Raw genomic sequence first — 20,057 nt, 5'->3', positions numbered from 1 at the left:
CATAAAACTCCTCAGATTGTAATTTGCAGCACCGCGGCATATTTACACACATTATAATTATAAACCTCAGACATTATAAACAATAGGGCCTCAGCTAATAACATAATGCTATCACCAATCTCATGCTATCACCCTCAGGTCTCGGGTCCCATCAGTTCATTGCCAGTCCTGTACACCATCATCTTCTTCTTCTCCTGTCTTCTGCTCTTCACTGACTGTCACCCTCAGGGTAACCCACACAATTGTGGAGTCAGACTACGTTGGTGTCCAGTGGGGGAGTTATTATTACCCCCTCCTGGTCACTTATCAAAACACTTGATCCTGCTGTCGGATTCACTCAGGTCTTTGGTCTTTACTTTGCTGATGTCATCAGGACTTGGTTTGGTCCTTCTCATCTGTCCGACACCGTCTCCTTTGGTTTACGTCATCAGGCTGTACATAGCACCTCATGTTGTGAGCCTGGGGTGAGATCCCACGTAGGCGGATTAGTGGAGTTGTATTGTGACTATCAAACCCTCCGCATCTGTACTCTTCCTCTGGCAAGTTACTTGTCTGGGTGGCCGCTTAGAATTGTGACACTGCCGTCAGTTCATGATAAACGCGTTGTACTGGCTCAGGCTGTGCCTGCCGCATCTCAGTGATGGAGTTCATCGTGTTAAAAGTCTTTTAGTTCATATTTACTGGCAATTGCTGGGGACCCCCAACTCTTGTCAATTGTTAAAATAAATACTAATCTGGTGATAACATCATCCGCATACACTATAAACGTTGTTCTAAGTACATACAATAATGTCAGGCCCCTAAATGACATCAAACACCTTTATATAAGGAAAAACTTCTCTGTTACAATGGACAGGGCACCTAGAAGATGTGTAATTATTGGGTACATTTCATTTGCACTTGGTGATACTTTTTCAGCAGGATTTGTACCTTGATCTCAGCTGATTGCCTGGAACATCTCCACCTCACAGAAAGATACACAGATTCCACATGTTTATCTGACAAGCGTCTTAAACCTATTTTTCTTACTCTAATCTGGTTCGTTCTACCTGGGAAGGCCTCTCAAGGTCGGTTCTCTTCGTAGGAGGCGGGTATGATAAGGTTGGCACCGGTCTGCCAGGACTGTTCTGTAGGCAAATCAAACAGCTCTAACAGAATTTAGCAGCGACAGCTGTAAAACCTGGGACATACCAATTAGATCTTACCCAAATAATTAATTTGAAGAAAAACATTAACAAATAGCATCTTTACATCAAACGTTCACACTGGTCAGTAACTAAAACTTACAAACTGATTCTTCTTCTTTATATACATATCTATACATACACATATACACTGCACAGAATTCTCTGCTCTAAAATTTCCCTTTCACAACAAAAATAAAAAAATAAACAAATAAAAATGTTTTCTAATGGGAATATTCCACTTCTGTACCTTTTATCTGACGCATGACTCTAATAGTCCAATGCTAAGGCTGGTCCAGAACTTTACATAAAACTTAACCTCAGTATTTAATATTCCCACAACACTTCTTAAATACAATTATTAAACAAACTAACCTTGGGACAATGTCTAGAGAACTGCTGACATCTTATCATTGTACAAACACCAGGTCAATACTTGGGATAACATTGTTCCCCCCGTCACTTACACACAAGGTCTGCAGTGGGAAAAATACAGGCCGGGCTTCAGGCCCCCCCTGAGAACAGGTCTACACACATGAGCACTTTGTCATACACTTCTACCTCGGGTAGTTGTATGTTCTGCAGTCGCTGGGACGGGTAATCTGGCCGGGCTTCACAGGTACCTTTGCTGTTTTACCTATGTCATGCCGTGCGCACAACACGCCGGCTGCTACAAACCTAGTGGTGGCATTATTGTATCCAGGGACAAGCCAATTTACTGATACCTGGCCGCACATACCCTTGTTGTCAGTTCTGTCTTCTCTCGCTCTCTCAATTGGCTTACCCGATGATCCAATAAAGTTCCTACTACCAATGGGCCCATAATTGTGGGCGATGCCAAAAGCGTACCCAGAGTCAGTGTAAATGTCGGCCGTCTTACCTTCTGCCAGGTTACAAGCCTCAGCGAGCACCTCCAGCTCCGCTCCTTGAGATGAACAAGAAGGTGAGAGTGGTTTCTGGGTAATTTACCTGGTGCCTCGTATCCCGGCTTGTACATACTGTATAATAAAATCTCTTTATTACAAATTTACATTAAAAACCCATGTCACATATAGATAGAACATCTCAAAGGGGTGGCGTCTTAATCCTCTAAAATAAAACCAAATGTTATACACTTCCCCACACTCATCTGATAATCCAGAATACTTTGAGAATCTCACTTTTATCAGATTCTGCAAATACTTGATTAATACAAAAACAAATAAAAAGAAAACATTCCTAAAAACTTTACATCAAATTAACAATGTCCAGACAAGTTTTTTATTTTTTCCTTCTCCCCCATCTAAATCTGTAAAGACTCATCTGTGAGTGACGTCACCTCTGCCTCCTGTGTAAATTTGCTGGTGGGAGATGGTCTCTTACACATTTTTAGATCTCCTGAAACCAAATTAATTAACTCAAAACAAACCAAAATTGTACCTGATCAGTCCCTTCACCCTTCCCCCCTTTGTGGACTCTGCGAAAGTAATGTAGCAGAGTTCAAAACTACATCTCAACATAACACTAATTTAACCCCCTGTAATGTGCAACAGCCTGAAACAAAAATGACTTTTTCCTGACGAAAATACATTTGATCTTTACAATGACACAACTCATGTGTGAAATCAAAAACAAAACAATTGTAGTTAGTTATTCAATAAAACAAAAAATATTATCTCTGATAACATTAATTACTGCAAACCAATAAACTGTATATATAAATAGGGAACGGTGGGGGCACATACATTTTCAAAACCCCGTGTCTCACAGTATCTGTAGTTTAATACATCTGAATTAACATCAAAACACATGAAATCTGATCACATAAATATCGGAACGTTTATAAACAACAGCGCATGCGCAAAAGAGAAGAAATTTATTTCGGTTTGTAGACATTACTGATATATATATATCAGCAGTGCATATTGAAATCCCTTTGTCTCATCAGCCCTGCAGACTGCACCCAGTCAGCCCCCCTCCTCCTCCTCCCAAACACAGCACACTACAGGGGAGAGGGAGGGGGGGTCACACACTCATTTCTCACAACTTCTCACAGCTTCTCACAATCTTAACACTTTCAATGCCGGCAAAACAACATACGTATCTGCAATCATTCATCACACCATTGTATAGGAATTATCTACGTTAATGTTTAACCATACATAGGAATTATCTACGTTAATGTTTAACCATACAATCTGTCGGCCACCATCTCTATATTATGATGACGTGTTGTTTCATCAGTGAACTAGACTGGAACTTCTGTAAATAGAAAAAAAACACTACAAATGACAAAATTAACAAGGTGATTATTTCATACTGATTTGGTTGGGCCGGGCGTGGCCACATCAGGGGTGGGTGGTGGGGGGCAGCCTCTCCCATTGGAAACACATTGCACAGCTGTGAAGGGGGGGGGGTTCCCCACCCACAATGAGGACACACTCAACATGAGGTTACAGACACCATTACCGGGCGTCGGCTGGTCCTGTGTTTTCTAATACATATAACATACAATACCTTTCTTATTACTAACTTCCATTCACTTCACCAAATCATGAATAGGATCGGGTGATCCTGATGATTTGAATATGGACCGTAAACCATCCATTCTAACAGTCTATATTATACACGTAACTTATATAACAATTTTCGGTCTACAACTCTCTTGTCTGGCCACTATATTACTTACAATTTAATACACGACTTAACAGTTGTTTTTTTTTTCAGTTTATACACCCCGCATGCCTTATCACACGACTTATCAGTGTTTTTGTCTCACGTCTTATCACACGTCTTATCAGTGCATCATTGCACCCCGCGTGCCCGCGTCTCACGTCTTATCACACATGTACTTATGCCCGCGTGCCTATCCACGACTTATCACACATGTACTTATGCCCGCGTGCCCCTGTATAAGACAGGTTATAATACTATCCACGACTTATCACACATATATATTGTGCCCGCGTATTTTCTATCTAGTCCCTAATTACCCAGAGGATGGTTAGTCGGGCGCGACTAAGGTCTCACAGGTTTTTTACCTCACAGCGGAAAATATCACCTCTGTCGCCTGAGATAGTCCAGGAAATCAACAAAAGGGTTCTACAGATCGCTACAAGACTGTCCACTAACACAGATAAGACGAAGATTTATAAAATCAATTCGCTTACCGTGTTATTGCGGAGGTGATCAAATTCCTTCAGTGGGCAACTTTGAGTTATCTGTTTCACCCTGTGATTGTCGATTGTCCGGATTTTGATATTTCCTCGAGTGAGGTCCCATCTGGGGTGCCAAATGTCAGGTCCGTATTTCACACCGAATAACCACCTCTGTAAATTGAAAGCTGAAGGCATGCCTGGAGAGAAGTACACCACACAAATGTCTGAGGTACAGCTTCAATGTCAGCCAGGAGCAACTGAACTTTATTCAGAACAAAGAAACACACACAGAGAAGACACATGCCCCTCCCTATAAGTTTTCCTATACATTCTTCTGCACACTCCTCTTTGCATTCCAGGGGGCGGTTGATCCCTGACAAACCCAGCCTATTTATTAAAAAATGGAATGATGGGGGGCGTGGCCTGGCTGTTGAGGAAGATGGACGCATAAGCAGAGAGCTCCTGCACCCTAACGGCAATACAACAGAGTAAGACCTATTACATGGTCAAACTGAGACCTGAAGTGGATCCAAACACTCCTAAGATGCCGAGGAAGAAGAGAGTGGTAACAAGACCGGTGAAATTGACTGACTTCTATCCCCGCCAGTCATTCGAAGAAAAAGAAGGGGAGGATGAGGAAACACCGCGGGATGAAATACCTCCGGATTATAATCAGAGCCGGAAACAGAGAACCCCCATACGTTCCAGACACAACTCGGAACCGACGGGAAGTCCGGGGCTGAGATTCATTGCCGGGAGTCAGCGGCACCACGAGACGGACGGGCGAACGGGGAGACCGCAGCGCTCCACACCACGTGGGACGGCTAGATCGGCGCCATCTTCACCCTTAGACGGAAGTTCAGATCGAATACCAGAACAACTGCACAGTCCAGAAGATCTCTTGGATGGGGTAAGAAATCTTACAAACAACAGTATCATACCCCTGTCGGAGACAGAGACGCCTGACTTTTTAGGTCACTTACCTCCTTCTACAGACCCAATTACAGCAGACATGATGCGAAACATGTTGCAAGCATTACATAAATCTATACACAATAGCCTGACAGGCCTTATCCAGCCATTATCTACTTCCGTACAAGAAGTGGAACAACGGGTAGTACATCTTGAAAATAAAATGGGAGAAATCACCTCTTCTCACAATGAAGTAATAGATGCTCATTATGGCCTAGTGGAAGATGTCACTCAACTTAAAATCAAAATGGCTGACATGGAAGACAGGACAAGACGCAACAACGTAAAGTTCAGAGGAATCCCGGAAGACATACTAAAGCAAGATCTAAATAAATTTGCACAGCAATTTATTAAAAGCTTGGTTCCGGAATGTTCACAAAATGATCTGATTATAGATCGGATACACCGTATACCGAAACCGAAACATCTTGCTGCAGAGATTCCGAGAGATGTGTTAGCACGAATACATTTCTTCCACGTTAAGGAAAAGTTAATGGAAGCGACTAGAAAGAAAGAAGGGAGACCGCCACAGTTCCAAAAGATTTTGGTATTTGCTGACCTCTCGGCAACAACACTACAAATGCGCAGACAACTGAACCCAATCACGTTGGCACTCAGAGAACATCAGATCCTGTATAGATGGGGATTTCCAGTTAAATTACTGGTCAAACACCAGAATAATATACATGTAATTCAAACGCTGGAAGAAGGCAAAGAGATTCTAAACAGATGGAATATTGTGATTACGCACTCAAAAACACCAATGGGGAACCCTCCACAACACCTTAGAGAAGACTGGAAGAAAATACCTAAGCATGGATCCACACAACACTGAAGATCAGGATTTTCCAATATTGAGGCGATAGAACACTTATGGGTGCTCGAGACGTCCATCTTGGTTCGACTTCAGGATGACTTTTTCCCCCCCTATCTGTATGTTATACAGGCTTTGTTACACAGTTTTTTGCCTTGCAGAACTAGTCCATGAACACAGACCACGACAAGATCACGTATCGAGACTATCACAGTTCCGGCCTTGTAGAAGACAAGACCATATCCACATCACCGGAAGACCGTATCGATCGATTAAACCTGTAAAGTATATGTTGATGCATAGTACTTATATCCCCATAAGCAAATGTGGGAAATGTGGGATGTATAGATTCATGTATTGGCATGTAGGAGGAGTATTATTGACGGACAACACTGATAGTATTTGTGACCATGACTATTAAGATTGCATCCTTAAATGTTAAGGGCCTTAATGTTCCTCAGAAACGGAGTTTTATGTGGGCAGAGGTAAAAATATTAGCATGCGACATATTTTGTGCTCAGGAGACCCATATCCTATCTAAAGATGCTCACCGCATCAAATGTCATAATTTTCCACATATCTACCAATCTCATTATAAAACCAAATCTAGGGGGGTGTTGATGGCGATTAAGAACTCACTAACGTTTCAGCAGTTAAAAGTACACATTGACCCCAATGGTCGTTATATCCTGTTGGTATGTTTGATTAACAATGTTAAATATACCTTGGTAACAGTGTATGCACCTAATACACGTCAAATACACTTCTTACATAAAGTGTTCAGGAAGATAGAGAAAATCAGAGAAGGTAAATTACTAATATGTGGGGATTTCAATATGGTAATGAACACAGCCTTAGATTCCACATCTGGTAATAGAACTAACCAAACCTCCTTGAGGAACCTGATATGGAACAAAGAATTATATGATAGTTGGAGGATACAGCATGGCACGGAAAGGGATTTTTCTTTCTTCTCTAACCCACATAACTGTTACTCCAGAATCGACATGTTTTTTACAGATAAGAATCTTTTACTCCTTATAGACAAAACCACCATAGAAACCATCAAATGGTCAGACCACGCAGCTATAACGCTTTCCTTAAAAGAACATCATATATCTAATCCCACATTTATGTGGAGATGCAACCCGTTTCTGCTAACACACTCTAAATTTCAACTAGACTTAATACGAGATTTGAAGGAATATTTTGAAATGAATGATAAAAGTGGTATACATATTAATTCACTGTGGAATGCCCACAAGGCGTTCATAAGAGGATCACTGATAAGAGTGGGTCATATTGCCAAAAAAATACGTCTAAGTAACATAACGAAGCTAACGGAACAAATTCAATCACTAGAAACACTTAATAAAACAACCCCTTCCCCTATACAAACAACTAAGTTATATAATTTGCGCCAAGAGCTCAGACTGAACATGATCTCTGAATATGAGAAAAATTTACGCAAAATAAAAACAAAATATTATTCACAAAACAACAAAGCGGGTAAATTATTGGCGGCTCGTTTAAAACAACATCATCAAAAATCTAGAATCCCATACCTTATAGACCCAAACAAACAAGCTCAAATTTTACATCCGGTGGATATTGCTAACAAATTTAAAGATTTTTATGAAGCTCTTTATAACATTAATAGAGACCCTTTCACATCTCAACCAACGGAAAATAAAATCAAAAATTTCCTAAACAACATTTCTCTACCAAAATTATCAACGTCTCAATTAAATAGTTTAAACGCTCCAATAACAGAGAAAGAAATATCTGACATTCTTAAATCCTTACCACCAGATAAAGCACCTGGGAATGATGGTCTAACCAACGCTTACTACAAAACATTCCATAAACTCCTTTCCCCGTACCTATGTAGGTTTTTCCAAGCAGCCCAATCCTCGGGGGTTTTTCCCAAAGAAAATCAGGAAGCAATTATAATTACACTACCCAAACCTGGGAAACAAAACGACCAACCACAAAATTTCAGGCCCATCTCATTGCTGAATATAGATCTGAAAATATATGCCAAAATATTAGCGAACCGCCTGGCTCCCATTTTACCACATCTAATAGCTGAAGACCAGACTGGTTTCATAAAGGGACGACAAGGTTCCGACAACACTAGAAGGGTGATAGGTTTACTACACCACATTGAAAAAAATCATATCCCAGCCGTACTATTAGCGTTAGACGCGGAGAAGGCGTTTGACCGCATATCGTGGAAATACGTCTTTTCTACATTAGAATATATGGGCTTCTCAGGGAATATAATGTCGGCCATTCAAGCTTTATATTCAAAACCCTCTGCCAAGATATACACAAATGGTGTGTTCTCTGGAGGATTTGACATTTCGAACGGTACCAGGCAAGGATGTCCATTATCACCCCTCATATTTGTATTATCCATAGAACCACTAGCTCAATTGCTCAGATCACATAAAGAAGTAAAGGGCATTCAGGTAGGGACGACAACTCATACAGTATCTTTATATGCAGATGATGTGATATTATCGTTAGCTGAACCAGAGAGTTCTTTGGAGACTGCAATGGAATGTATAACAAAATTTGGTCAGGTATCTTTATATAAATTGAACACGCAGAAATCTCAGTGCCTCCCCCTAAACCTCAATACCTCAACCCTACACTTTATCCAATCTAAATACCCTTTTCAATGGAATAACATGGAAATTACATATCTAGGCCTCACTTTGTCAGCAAAACATAAGGAGCTGTTTGGGGTAAATTACATCCCTTTAGCACAAAGCCTTCAAGAAGAAATGAATAGGTTGCTCAAAGTGGAAGTGTCATGGTTGGGCAGAATCGCCGCGTTCAAAATGCTTCTCTTACCAAAGTTATTATATTTATTCCGAACGCTTCCCATTCACATACCTAGTTCATACTTCTCTCGTCTCCAACGTACTATGTTGAATTACATTTGGGATAAAAAGAAACCGAGGATAGCATCACATATTCTTATCAAAGATAAGAGGGTGGGAGGTTTAGGTGTCCCTGACTTATTTGGATACTACGTCACGACAATAACTGCACAAGCAGGGACATGGTGGAAGGAGGGCAATACGAAACCTTGGGTGAACATGGAAACATCTTACTTAAAATCAGGCAACTTAAAATCGCTTCTCTTCCTAACATTAGGGAACATACCAGTTCCAAGTGAAATTTCACCCCTGACCAGAACTACCTTGGCTTGTTGGTCATTTTTACATACCTCTGCAACACAGAAATTGCCTATATCTAGGTCATATATACCATTAGAATTTATAGAACTAGCTATGCCATATATGACGCTCAAGGGCTGGAAAACACAAGGAATAACTTCCTGTGATCAATTGTTTCAAAATAACCAAATAATAAGTTTTGCACAGCTAAAATCTACACACGGAATTCCTCAGAAGGACCTATTCACGTACCTTAGAGTAAAACATTTCCTTCACAGTCATGCTAATCTGATATTCCAGGGGAATCTGGTAGTAATAAGTGGATTCAACAAAGAAAAAAAAGGGTTAAAATATCTTTACGATTCTATGTCTCTCCACACTGAATTCCAAAAAACCGGACCTATTAGGAGATGGGAACAAGACATGGGGAAAACATTTACAGACCACCACTGGATTACAGCATTCAAATGGATGCATATCTCATTAAGATGTGTTTCTCATGTAGAAGCAGCAACCAAGACTGTTCTGAGGTGGTATTACACACCAGACCGTATACACTATATGTTTAAAAATGTATCTCCACTATGCTGGAGGCACTGTGGTAAGGAAGGTTCGCTCATTCATATATTATGGGAATGCACGAATATCAGAAGTTACTGGATAGAGGTGATTAAATTAATATCTGATATATTTTCTATGGAGTTGAGGCCTAACCCACAACTTGTTCTACTGTTTCTAGAACTAGATATGATTCCAGTGGAACACAGAAGGCTAATGTGTAAAATATTAGTTATGGCAAAACTGGTTATAACACGCTATTGGAAACAAGTGATAATTCCTTCAATGGATGAACTGATCTCAGCCATTAACATTTCTTATTCTTACGAGAGGGCGATAGCATATGGAAACTGTACGATCGATACTTTTGGAAAACATTGGAAGGCATGGATAGAATATCCTCTCTGTCTCAAATAATAGAAGAATACAATTCACATAAGGTCAGAACAAAATACTGATAAGGCTAGTAATTTATAGCAAAAGAAGAATAAACACAGAAATAATATAAATGTTCGGGAAGTTGGTTCTGCTGGCATATGTTGTTTATATGATGTTTATATATGTTGTTTATGTCATCACACAATATCTGGAGACCCCAGAAAAGATAGAAAGACTATCTGCATGCTCATGAAAGTTGAATAAAGATAATCAAACCAAATAATCGCTGTAGGTTAGATTCATGACATATGAGACAGATATGTTTTTGTTTATACAATAAGAGATGACAAGTATGTACGTGTATTGTTTTTGTATTTACCTGAAAATCTTTAATAAAAACCATTGAAACAAAAAAATGGAATGATGGCTTAGTTATAGCTTAGGAATTTACAACATGCAGTAAATGTTATTTGTGGGATGATGAGCTCAGATGAGTCGGATCTTCACAGGCGCTAGTTGCTGGCTGCTAAAATGTTCTAATTATTGGATGAAGTAATGAGCGTTCATATTGAAAACAAAAAAGAATAGTACTTCTACAGATGAGATGAACAAATCGAATGATTTATTTTCTCACGACTTATTGTTTTATTTTAAGAATTCAGGTAACCAGCTGCTATCGAGCCTAGGAAGCCACAGTGAGAAAACCATACCTCTGTCTGCATCCTTGGCACCTATGTCTCAAACATTAACTTTCCAGAGAAGTCCTAGTGTAATGCAAGTATGTATTTACCAGTCACGTTAAAAATTAAATACATAGTAAAATAAATTTGCAACCCTCTTATCACTTTTCAAACAGATTAATTTTGCAATGTGTATGTAATTCCATAATTAATGATCAAGGTTAATTAAAGGCAAAACTTTACTTTATAGTGATTTCCAACTTTGAACACCATTTTTTTTAAATCTAAATCGGTCCAAAATTCGATTCTAATTATTAATTTCTTAATCTATCTTTAGCCTCGGTTTCCACAGGGCATTTTCATAGCATTTTTTGAGTTTTTATTGCATTTTGCGGTATGTTCACCCTGAGGAAAATCCAGTGTATTACAGTGTGGATGAAATTTTAACACCCCACTTATTTATTCAGATTGGTTATCCCCATAGAATATGGGTGCCCTTTTCGCAACCTCTGTATTGGTGTTCCAATTTCCTGTAACAATGGCTGGATGCATTATCAAAAAGTAATTGTAACCTCACATTGTTTATAACAAAAAAACATGGTGACCGATCATCTATGTAAATCTTTACGTTGTTTGTTTGTTTTGTTTTTTTTTATTGAAAATGGCAGTGTTTGGTGTAACATTCAGATTAGTTTTTATTAAAAATAATTTTTACTTTTGAAATACAGCTGCTCTCTATCCTGTATACAGAGCAGCTGTATCGTTCGCTGAATCCTGTACCCGTCAGGTTCGCGGGACTGACGAGTTCAGTGAAAGCAGGTCCTGCGTGTCTGACACGCAGGATCAACCTGTTATCCATCACATCTAAGTTCATAACTTAGAAGTGATAGATTACGTGCGGATCCTGCGTGTCAGAGACACACAGGACCCGCTGACATCAGGTCCGCGGGACTGACACATTCAGGTCTTAGCGAAAGATACAGCTGCTCTGTATACAGGATACAAAGCAGCTGTATCTCAAAAACGAATTTGAGAGTTGCACCAATAACACATTTTTAATGAAAAAAAAATGGTGGATGTTTTTTCTTAAATATCTTTTTCTTCTGTTACAGTCTACTGGTGCATCAAGTGGAATTGTCAAGGTTACCTCATCTGTAGCTTCTAAAGCAAATACCTCAGTTCCCCGTCCTACATTAGTTAGGATTTGCACTACCCCACAAACAGTAGCTAATAGCCAAGGAACCTCTACAGTAATAATTCGAGCCTCCACCCCCTCAGCCTCTCCTTTAACCGTTTCATGCACTTCACCTGCTGCCACAACAACTGCTCCATCCACAGCAGGCATTACAGGCACTTCTACCCTGGCATTAAACACCAGCACTGTCGCTGTTTTACCTGTTAGAACTTCAATACCTCCAATTACACCCATTGCAGTAAATACTTGCAATTCAGTTGTGATGCCGACCGTGACTGTATGTGCTTCTCAGGTGCCAACACCTACTGCCACCTCCGCTATTCCTGCTAAACAGCCTACGGCAAATCTTGTAAAAACTTACATCCCATCTAGTGGACTTCCAACTGTTACTAGTGGCTCTACTATCAAGATAACTGGCTGTAATATTTGCAGTGCAACTACTCCAGTTGGGGCGTCCATCATAGTATCCAGCAGATCACCGGCTTCTACGTTGGTTACCTCGTCTATGAAGGAAAATAACCGACCTGTGCAAATACAAGCAAGCGTTCCACCTGTAGCCTCCAATATGACTTTTTCCAAAGCTGAACCTCTGAATAAACCACAAGTCGCACAGCCTACAAACACCACAGTAAGCATGCATGTTCTCTTATTGTCCGTTTATGGGTTTACATTGTGTTTCATAATCTTGTGTAACATTGTTGTTCTTGTCTAGAATTCTGTTACCTTTTACACTCATGAGCACAGTAACATAGTCAATTTTTGTAGGGTTACTAGTTAAAATGTTAATGGGGTATAACGGTTTCAGCTAATGTCATAATGATAACTTATACGATTTTCCAATATACTTCATTTGTCGGTTCTGAATGGTTTTCAAGATATCTGCTTGCAGTCATTCTATAGGAACATTCATTGTTTAGTTATGGGATGGAAATTTGCCCTGGTCATGCGACGGACACACAGGTAAATGACTCGTTTACAGGACAGCGCTCTGATATCTACTGTAACGAGCCATGCACCTGTGTGTGTCCATCAGATGATTAGAACAGATTTGCATCCTCTGTAAGTAAACAATTTGATGACACCAAGCAGAGATCTTGAAAACCATAAGAAATTGATACAGAAAGTATGTTGGATATTTGTATAACTTTTTCTGATACAATGAATAAACTTTATTTTCTGACATTGTAATGTCTCTTTTCTTCTGACCGATGTCAGTAGATCTGGAGTTTTAATATGCTGCATATTTAAGTTTGGAATATGTTTCCCATTTAAATGATGATGTGGGATGGTTTGTATTGTTTGTGACGGCTAAATTTGATCCTTTTTAGAACTGCTACAGATTTATCTGTTTAAATGTAGTTACATTACCCAAATAACTCCGGTCCTGGTCGTTTAACCACTTAGATGCGGCAGTCAATAGGATCCCTTCTGTCACCCAATGCTCCTCCTTCGCGACGCGATCACGGAGTGCTGATGGTTGCCATAACAGCCTGGGGGCCTAATAAAGGGCTTAATAGGAGGACACTAAAAGCACATTACATTGCAATACAATATTGCCGTTTATTGTACCAGCGATAGAACAGTCACGTGTTCAAGTCCCCTAGTGGGACTAAAAAAGAAAAATTAGTTAAAGTTTTGTGTAATATAGGGTTCATGGCCGCTACTTCTTCAATATACTCTCCAGCTTGTCTGCTGTGTCTTGGCCGATGATCTCCCGATACCTCGGCCCACTCTGTTCGTGGCCTCCCACTCTGCCTGCGCTCTTTTCCTGGCTCTGCTGTTGGTTCTAGTGCGCGCGCACACCTGAGCAATGCCTGAGCAATTAGGTCTAGGTTGCTAGTTCTACGCTGCTGTTTATATTTTTGGATGTTCTTTTGCCAACCCTTGACCTTGTACTTTCTGCCACCTGCCCTGACATTTTCCCTGATTACCGTGATAACTGCCTGCCCTGACCTCTGGCTTTGCTAACCTTGAGTGACTGTTTGCCCTTACCTTCACTAGTAAGGAACCTGCATTGGCTACTGGTGTTTATATCTTGCCTGTCCATGTAAGCGCGGCCAACAGAGACTACTCTGGGGGTAGCGACCTGGGGAATCTAGCGGGCTACTCCAAATCTCTATATGGAGGTTAAAGGTTGAAAACCTAGCAGTCCCTTAGGCACTGCCCCACCCAGTGTAGCCCAACGTCAAATTCATTGGTATCACAGAGGTTCCAAACCATCCTCTGTTAGCACAGTGGCAGTTTTCTTAGGCCATGGACCCTGCTGGGATTCCCCTGCCTGAATTTTATGACCTGACCCATGAACTCGCCAGTCGAGTATTCGCCAGGATCAATTGTTTCAGTGATTACAAAATGTGTCTTCTCGTTTAAATGGCTTGTAGTCTCAAGCTTTACCTCTTGCCTCAGCTGTGGCGCAAACACCACCAGCTCAAGCTCCTCCTTGCAGCCCTGGTTTAAACCTATCGACTCCTTCTCGCTATAATTGTGACATTCCTGCAGAGGCTTTATTAATTCAGTGCTCAATCCATTTTGTAATGATGGAGCATCAGTTTGCTTTTGATAGGGCCAAGTCTACATCTTATCATTACTGTTTGGAGATGTGCTGGTTTGGGCATTGCCTATATGGGAACGTAACAACCAAATCATGTCTAATATACAAGCGTTCCTATCTACATTTAAAAAAGTGTTTGAATAACCAGGTCGGGCTCCGTATGCGGCTTTCTCCTTATTCAACCTCCGTTACTTAATCTGTTGGACAATATGCGGTCCAGTTCCCTACCGTGGCTACTGAGTTGCAATGGAATAAAAGAATAAATAAGCTCTTGTGGCCACTGTTTAGGAAGGTCTGACAGGCTGGATTAGCTCCTTAATGACCGCCCACCGTCTTTTGACGGCAGGCGGTGCATGTCCTTAGTCTACAGCGACGTCTTTTGGCGTCGCTGTCGAAGATGCTAATGAGCGCTCCTCCTTTAAGCAGGAGCTGTAACTTACAGCTCCTGATCTTAGAGGAGCCTGCTGAATACAGCTGGGGTCGGAAAACATTCGGACCCCAGCTGTTTAATCCTTTGATCGTCGTGATATCAAAGGGAACTCTCCGCTTTGATCTCGTCATTGTAAACCCGGTGACGTGATCACACACCGGGGAATCCCTCTGTAGTCAGCCCTGGGGATCTACAAAGGTCCCCAGGGCTGGCTGTTCAGTAAGCCTGCTGTTCAGGCACACCATGTGCTACCCAACAGCTGCCTGTGTCATACAGGAGTATGCTAATACATTACAGGTAAAAAAAATAGTTATCCCTTAATGGGATTAAAAAAAAAGTCAAAAAAATAAGACATTATGTTTCATAAAATATATTTTATTGCCCCCTATTTAGCGTGAAACGTGAACAGGATAAAAAATAAACAAGAAAAACGATGCTGAGAATCGCTTTTTCTTCACTTCACTACCTCCAAACTGTGAAAAAAAAATAGTTTCTCCAGCATAAAACAAGGCGCCATACGGCCACATCCATAAAAAAATAAAAAGGTTATGGCTGCTGAAATGCAGAGAGGTAAAACTGAAAAATGTAGCTGGTCATTAAGACCTTTTCAGGCCCGGTCATTAAGGATGAATTGGCAGGTCGGGGTTTACCTGTTTTATTAGATGATTTAATCTTTTTCACATCCGGTTCCGCGAAAGGCAAACGGACAGTGTTCGAGTACCTTAGAGTGCCTCTTTCAGAAACTTCTACTAGACCATGCTCCTGCTTATCCCGACAAACCTATTCAGGTGGAAAGGCTTAAACTCTCTGTGGAGGAACACCAAAGAAGGTGTACTAATAATCGTTGTTTGTATTGTGGAGGTAACAGCTATTTTCAAAGTGATTGCTTCATGGGGCCGTGAAACTCCAAAGCCTAGGGCAAGTAGGAGAGGTTACCCTAGGCAGAGAATCTGCCTCTAAAAAATGACATTACCAGTTTTTCTGTCCATCCCTGGAGCTCTGTGCCCTTTTCAAGCATTTCTGAATTTTGGCTCTGCAGGAAATTTTCTTTGTTTATCTCTAGCTTCCCGTTATCTGATCCCTGTGCTCTATTTGAGTCTCTTACCATTTCTTCCATGGATAGAGAATTATTGCTGGAAATCATCCACCAGGTTACGAAAACCCATCTCCATGCAAGTCGGAGCACCTTATCATGTACAAATTTATTTTTATGTTTGGAAGGCCCAGTCATCTTCTCCTGCATCTTCCCTGGTTACAGAAACACTCCAGTTATTGATTGGACTTCTGGTTTGATATCCCAATGGGGTGAAACTTGCCACCAACAATGTCTATCATCCGTCCCCCTAGGCCTCAGCCTGTGGAACAAGTTTTGGACGTTTTCCTGAGATGTTTTAAATGTCTCTGTAAACACCATGCAGAGACTCTCCCCCCCCCCCCCCCCATAGACCTTACGATTGCACCATTGAATTGGTAACCAACTCCACACCACCTTGGGGTAGGGTATATGCATTGTCTATTCCTGAGACTGAAACAATGTCATACCATATCACACTTCCTTGACTAGAGGATTTATATTCAAATCCTCATCATCTGCTGTAGCTGGCTTCTTTTTCGCTGAGAAGACAGCCCTTTATTGACTATTGATGACCGTTAATTTCTGATCTTTTGAAAGACTACTGGGAGTGAAGATCTTCCTAAGCTTGATTTACGTCACACTTGTGATTTAATTTGTATTAGTAACGGGCTAAATGGAAAAATGCATTTAATACCAGAAATGGACACTTTAGTATCTGGTCATAACCCTTGTCTCCGTAATGCTCTTGCGGTCTACCGAGAATTTAATGACATTTCCTAAGATCTCTTTTACAGTTGTGTGGTGGTGTATTTGGATGATATTCTCATTTTCTTACCAGATCTGAACACTGATCGCAAACATTGACTCACAACCATCTCTATGCCCAGCTGGAGAAGTCATTTTGAAAGATCCAGTTTACATTTCCTAGGTTATATAATTTCTGATAAAGGACTTAAAATGGATCCTGCTAAATTATCTGCAATTCTCAAGTGGATAAGTCCACACAAACTCAAAAGCCATACAGTGATTTTTAGGATTTGCCATTTATTAGCGTCAATACGTTCCTCATTTGTCTTTTTTGGTGACATCCATCTTTCTCTTACTAAAACAGTGTTAGGGCAAAATATTGGATTTCTTGGCTTTCCTCAGTTTAAAACAAACTGCCTCCTGCCTAGATTCCCTATAGACCTCTATAATTCTTTTGTTCTGGAAGTGGACGCTTCATCAGTGGGATTGGGTGCTGTTCTTTCTCAAAAAGGAGATAAAGGTAAAACCCTTTCCTTTTGGCTTTTTCTCCAAAACCTTCTCCCCAGCCGAGAAAAATGATATTGGTGATCGTGAACTCCTGGCCATCAAGTTGGCCTTCGAAGAGTGGAGGAATTTGTTTCGAGGAGCTAGTCATCCGATTATCCTTTACTCTGACCACTAGACTATCTACTTCCTTATGTGATGCATGCTGGCCTCCTGGCCAAACACCTGCAGTTCCTGCACTGTTACCAACTCTAGTGTTGCTCACGCCTGGTATTATCAGGTCTGGATCCGGAATGAGCCCATTACCTTTTCGGAGCTGTTCATAACCAAGCGAACATCATTGAGTCCATATTGAGCATGATGCCTACTCGTCCTCCCCTGAACTCTTGTTCTGGCCATCCTTACCTGGAAACTACATCCATGTCTTCTTCTCGTGGCAGTCCACGAAAGCGGACCAGCTCCGCCTGAAGGTGGTCCCACATTCTATTCTGTATGAGTGGGGGGCAGGCTTCTGCACTTCAAAGACATCTGGCTCTCACACTTCAGTTGCCTGGGTTTAGGAAGTGCTATCCTCCATGTACGAAAATCTAATTTACCAGCCTTCCGCCCCCTCCCCAGATAGTTTCTTTCCGTCCACTGTCTGAACTCTACCCTCTAGAGCAATCAACACTCATTCGGACCAGGGGGGCATCGGTCACCCTGTACCTCCACAACATTTTTATCAAGTCCCCCTATAGAGATAACAAGACGGTGCCCCAGATCACTCTGGACACCCTGAGCCGGTAGTTCCTTCCTTACACTGAATTGGCTGATCCTCTCCACGAATGTCCGTCTCAAGGGCTGGGGGGGGGGGGGCACCTTTCGCAAACTCGGGCTGTGGTCTCCACAGGAATCCTCCCTTCCCATCAACCTTCTGAAGTTGAGTGCCATATTTCTTTGCCTGCCTCACTGGACATCTCTGTCCGGACATCCGGTGTGGATTCAAACAGACAATGACACGGCTGTTGCTTATCTCAATTACCAGGGCAGCACTTGCAGCATGGCGATGATGGCCGATCCTGCTCTGATACGGTACTTATTACCGGGGTTGACAACTGGGTCGCGGACTTCCTCAGTCGCGTAGAGAACTCTACCAAATATGTGTCAGGTGGGGCCATTCGGACGTTGACCTGATGGGCCCCATTAAATGCAGTGAAATGCTGTCTGCTTATATCCACTGAGCATCGAGTAATACTGTCTGATATACCTGCTAGGTGTAGGGTGAATTCTATTTACTAAATGCGATGAAATACTTTTTGATATATCCACTGAGATCGGTAACACTGTCTGCTGATATCCACTCACTGAATGTGGTGAAATACTGCCAGCAAATATCCACTAACTATGGAAAAATGCTGCCTGCTACATCTAATGAGCGTGGTGTGATGCTACCCGCTTACTTCCACTAATCATGGTGAAATACTGTCTGCTTATTTCTCCTGAGTGAGGGGACGCCCTGCCTGCCCATATTTACTGAGTGCAGTGTAATATTGCCTGGCTATATCTACTGAACGTGGAGAAATACTGCCTGCTTATATCTACGAAGTGTGTGAGGCCTTTACAGCTTATATCTTCTGAAAGTAATGAAATACTGCCCGCTTATATTCACTGAGTGGGGTGAAATATTGTGTTTCTAACACGACTAAACGTGGTTTGTTTATATCTGCTTTATATCAGTTATAGGACTGGGAAATTTACTGTATTCCCTAATGTTAACGGCATCTCCGGGTATAAGTGAAATTGGCAGCACTAGGAGTCAAAATATGGCGGGGAAAAGTAAAGGTAACCCTACCGCTGGGGGAAAAGAAGAAAATTTGGAGGAAGTAGCTAGTAATGCAGCTGATAAGCTTATTACATTTTCCCGGAAATCCCTTACGTCGGAACACATAAAAAAATACAAAGCAATAAGATAAGGGACCCCATCCCGTCACAGTAAAGGGAGGGGATTAAAACCCCAGAAAAGCGCTTAGGCAGCAGTGAAACCTTCTCTACAACATGGAAACTCATGATGCAGAGGGACCACAGCAGGAGGACCCCATCCAAGAGATTCTTAAGACCACGAAAGCCTGCAGTGGCACCAAAAATATGTGTAACCCCACCTTGAAAGATATGGCAATGAATGAAGTTAGGGAGCCTGATGAAGGTGGTAGCCATCCTGAGGATGGATATGAGTAAAATGAGGGAGGGCATTCTGGATACCGCACAGAGAATCAAAGCCCTGGAGAAATCTGGTGGAGAAGTTTTATTAAGGATTATAATGCCGACGGCCGCTGACTGACTGCATCACCATCCTACCGACTGCCACGTTTATCGGTCTGTTGATCCTCGCAGGCGTCTCCCTTTCCAGGGATACCAACGCTTTTCCCCCTGCCTCCTCCCTTGCACTGTGCCCGTAGGGTGCGCGCGCGTGTGCTTGACCTTTCTTAAAGGGTCAGTGCGCGTACCAGTAAGTGTCCCTAGCATTTCTCTGCACACCCAGGGCCTTATAAGTTTGCCTGCCCCTGTGCCTTAGCAAAGTTGGACAAATCTAGTGTAATCCTGCAAAGATTCTGTGGCCTGAGTCCGTCACCTGTTGGTATCCGGTGGCCTGAGTCCGTCACCT

General features: G+C 41.6%; 1 protein-coding gene across 3 annotated transcripts in view; it reads left to right on the top strand.

Annotated features, from left to right (window-relative positions):
• TAF4B (TATA-box binding protein associated factor 4b) overlaps positions 1 to 20,057 on the top strand; it is a 158,900-nt gene that overhangs the window by 41,367 nt on the left and 97,476 nt on the right. For all 3 annotated transcript variants that reach the window (XM_075826320.1, XM_075826319.1, XM_075826322.1), the window contains exons 3-4: positions 10,890 to 11,012; positions 12,027 to 12,737. In XM_075826320.1, the coding sequence (XP_075682435.1) occupies positions 10,890 to 11,012; positions 12,027 to 12,737 (834 nt within the window). The remainder of the gene's footprint in view (positions 1 to 10,889; positions 11,013 to 12,026; positions 12,738 to 20,057) is intronic.

Source organism: Rhinoderma darwinii, chromosome 5 (genome assembly GCF_050947455.1).
Source record: "Rhinoderma darwinii isolate aRhiDar2 chromosome 5, aRhiDar2.hap1, whole genome shotgun sequence".
Taxonomy (NCBI): Eukaryota; Metazoa; Chordata; class Amphibia; order Anura; family Rhinodermatidae; genus Rhinoderma; species Rhinoderma darwinii.
Note: the sequence above shows the minus strand (reverse complement) of the source record. Positions and strands in the feature narration are given on the sequence as shown.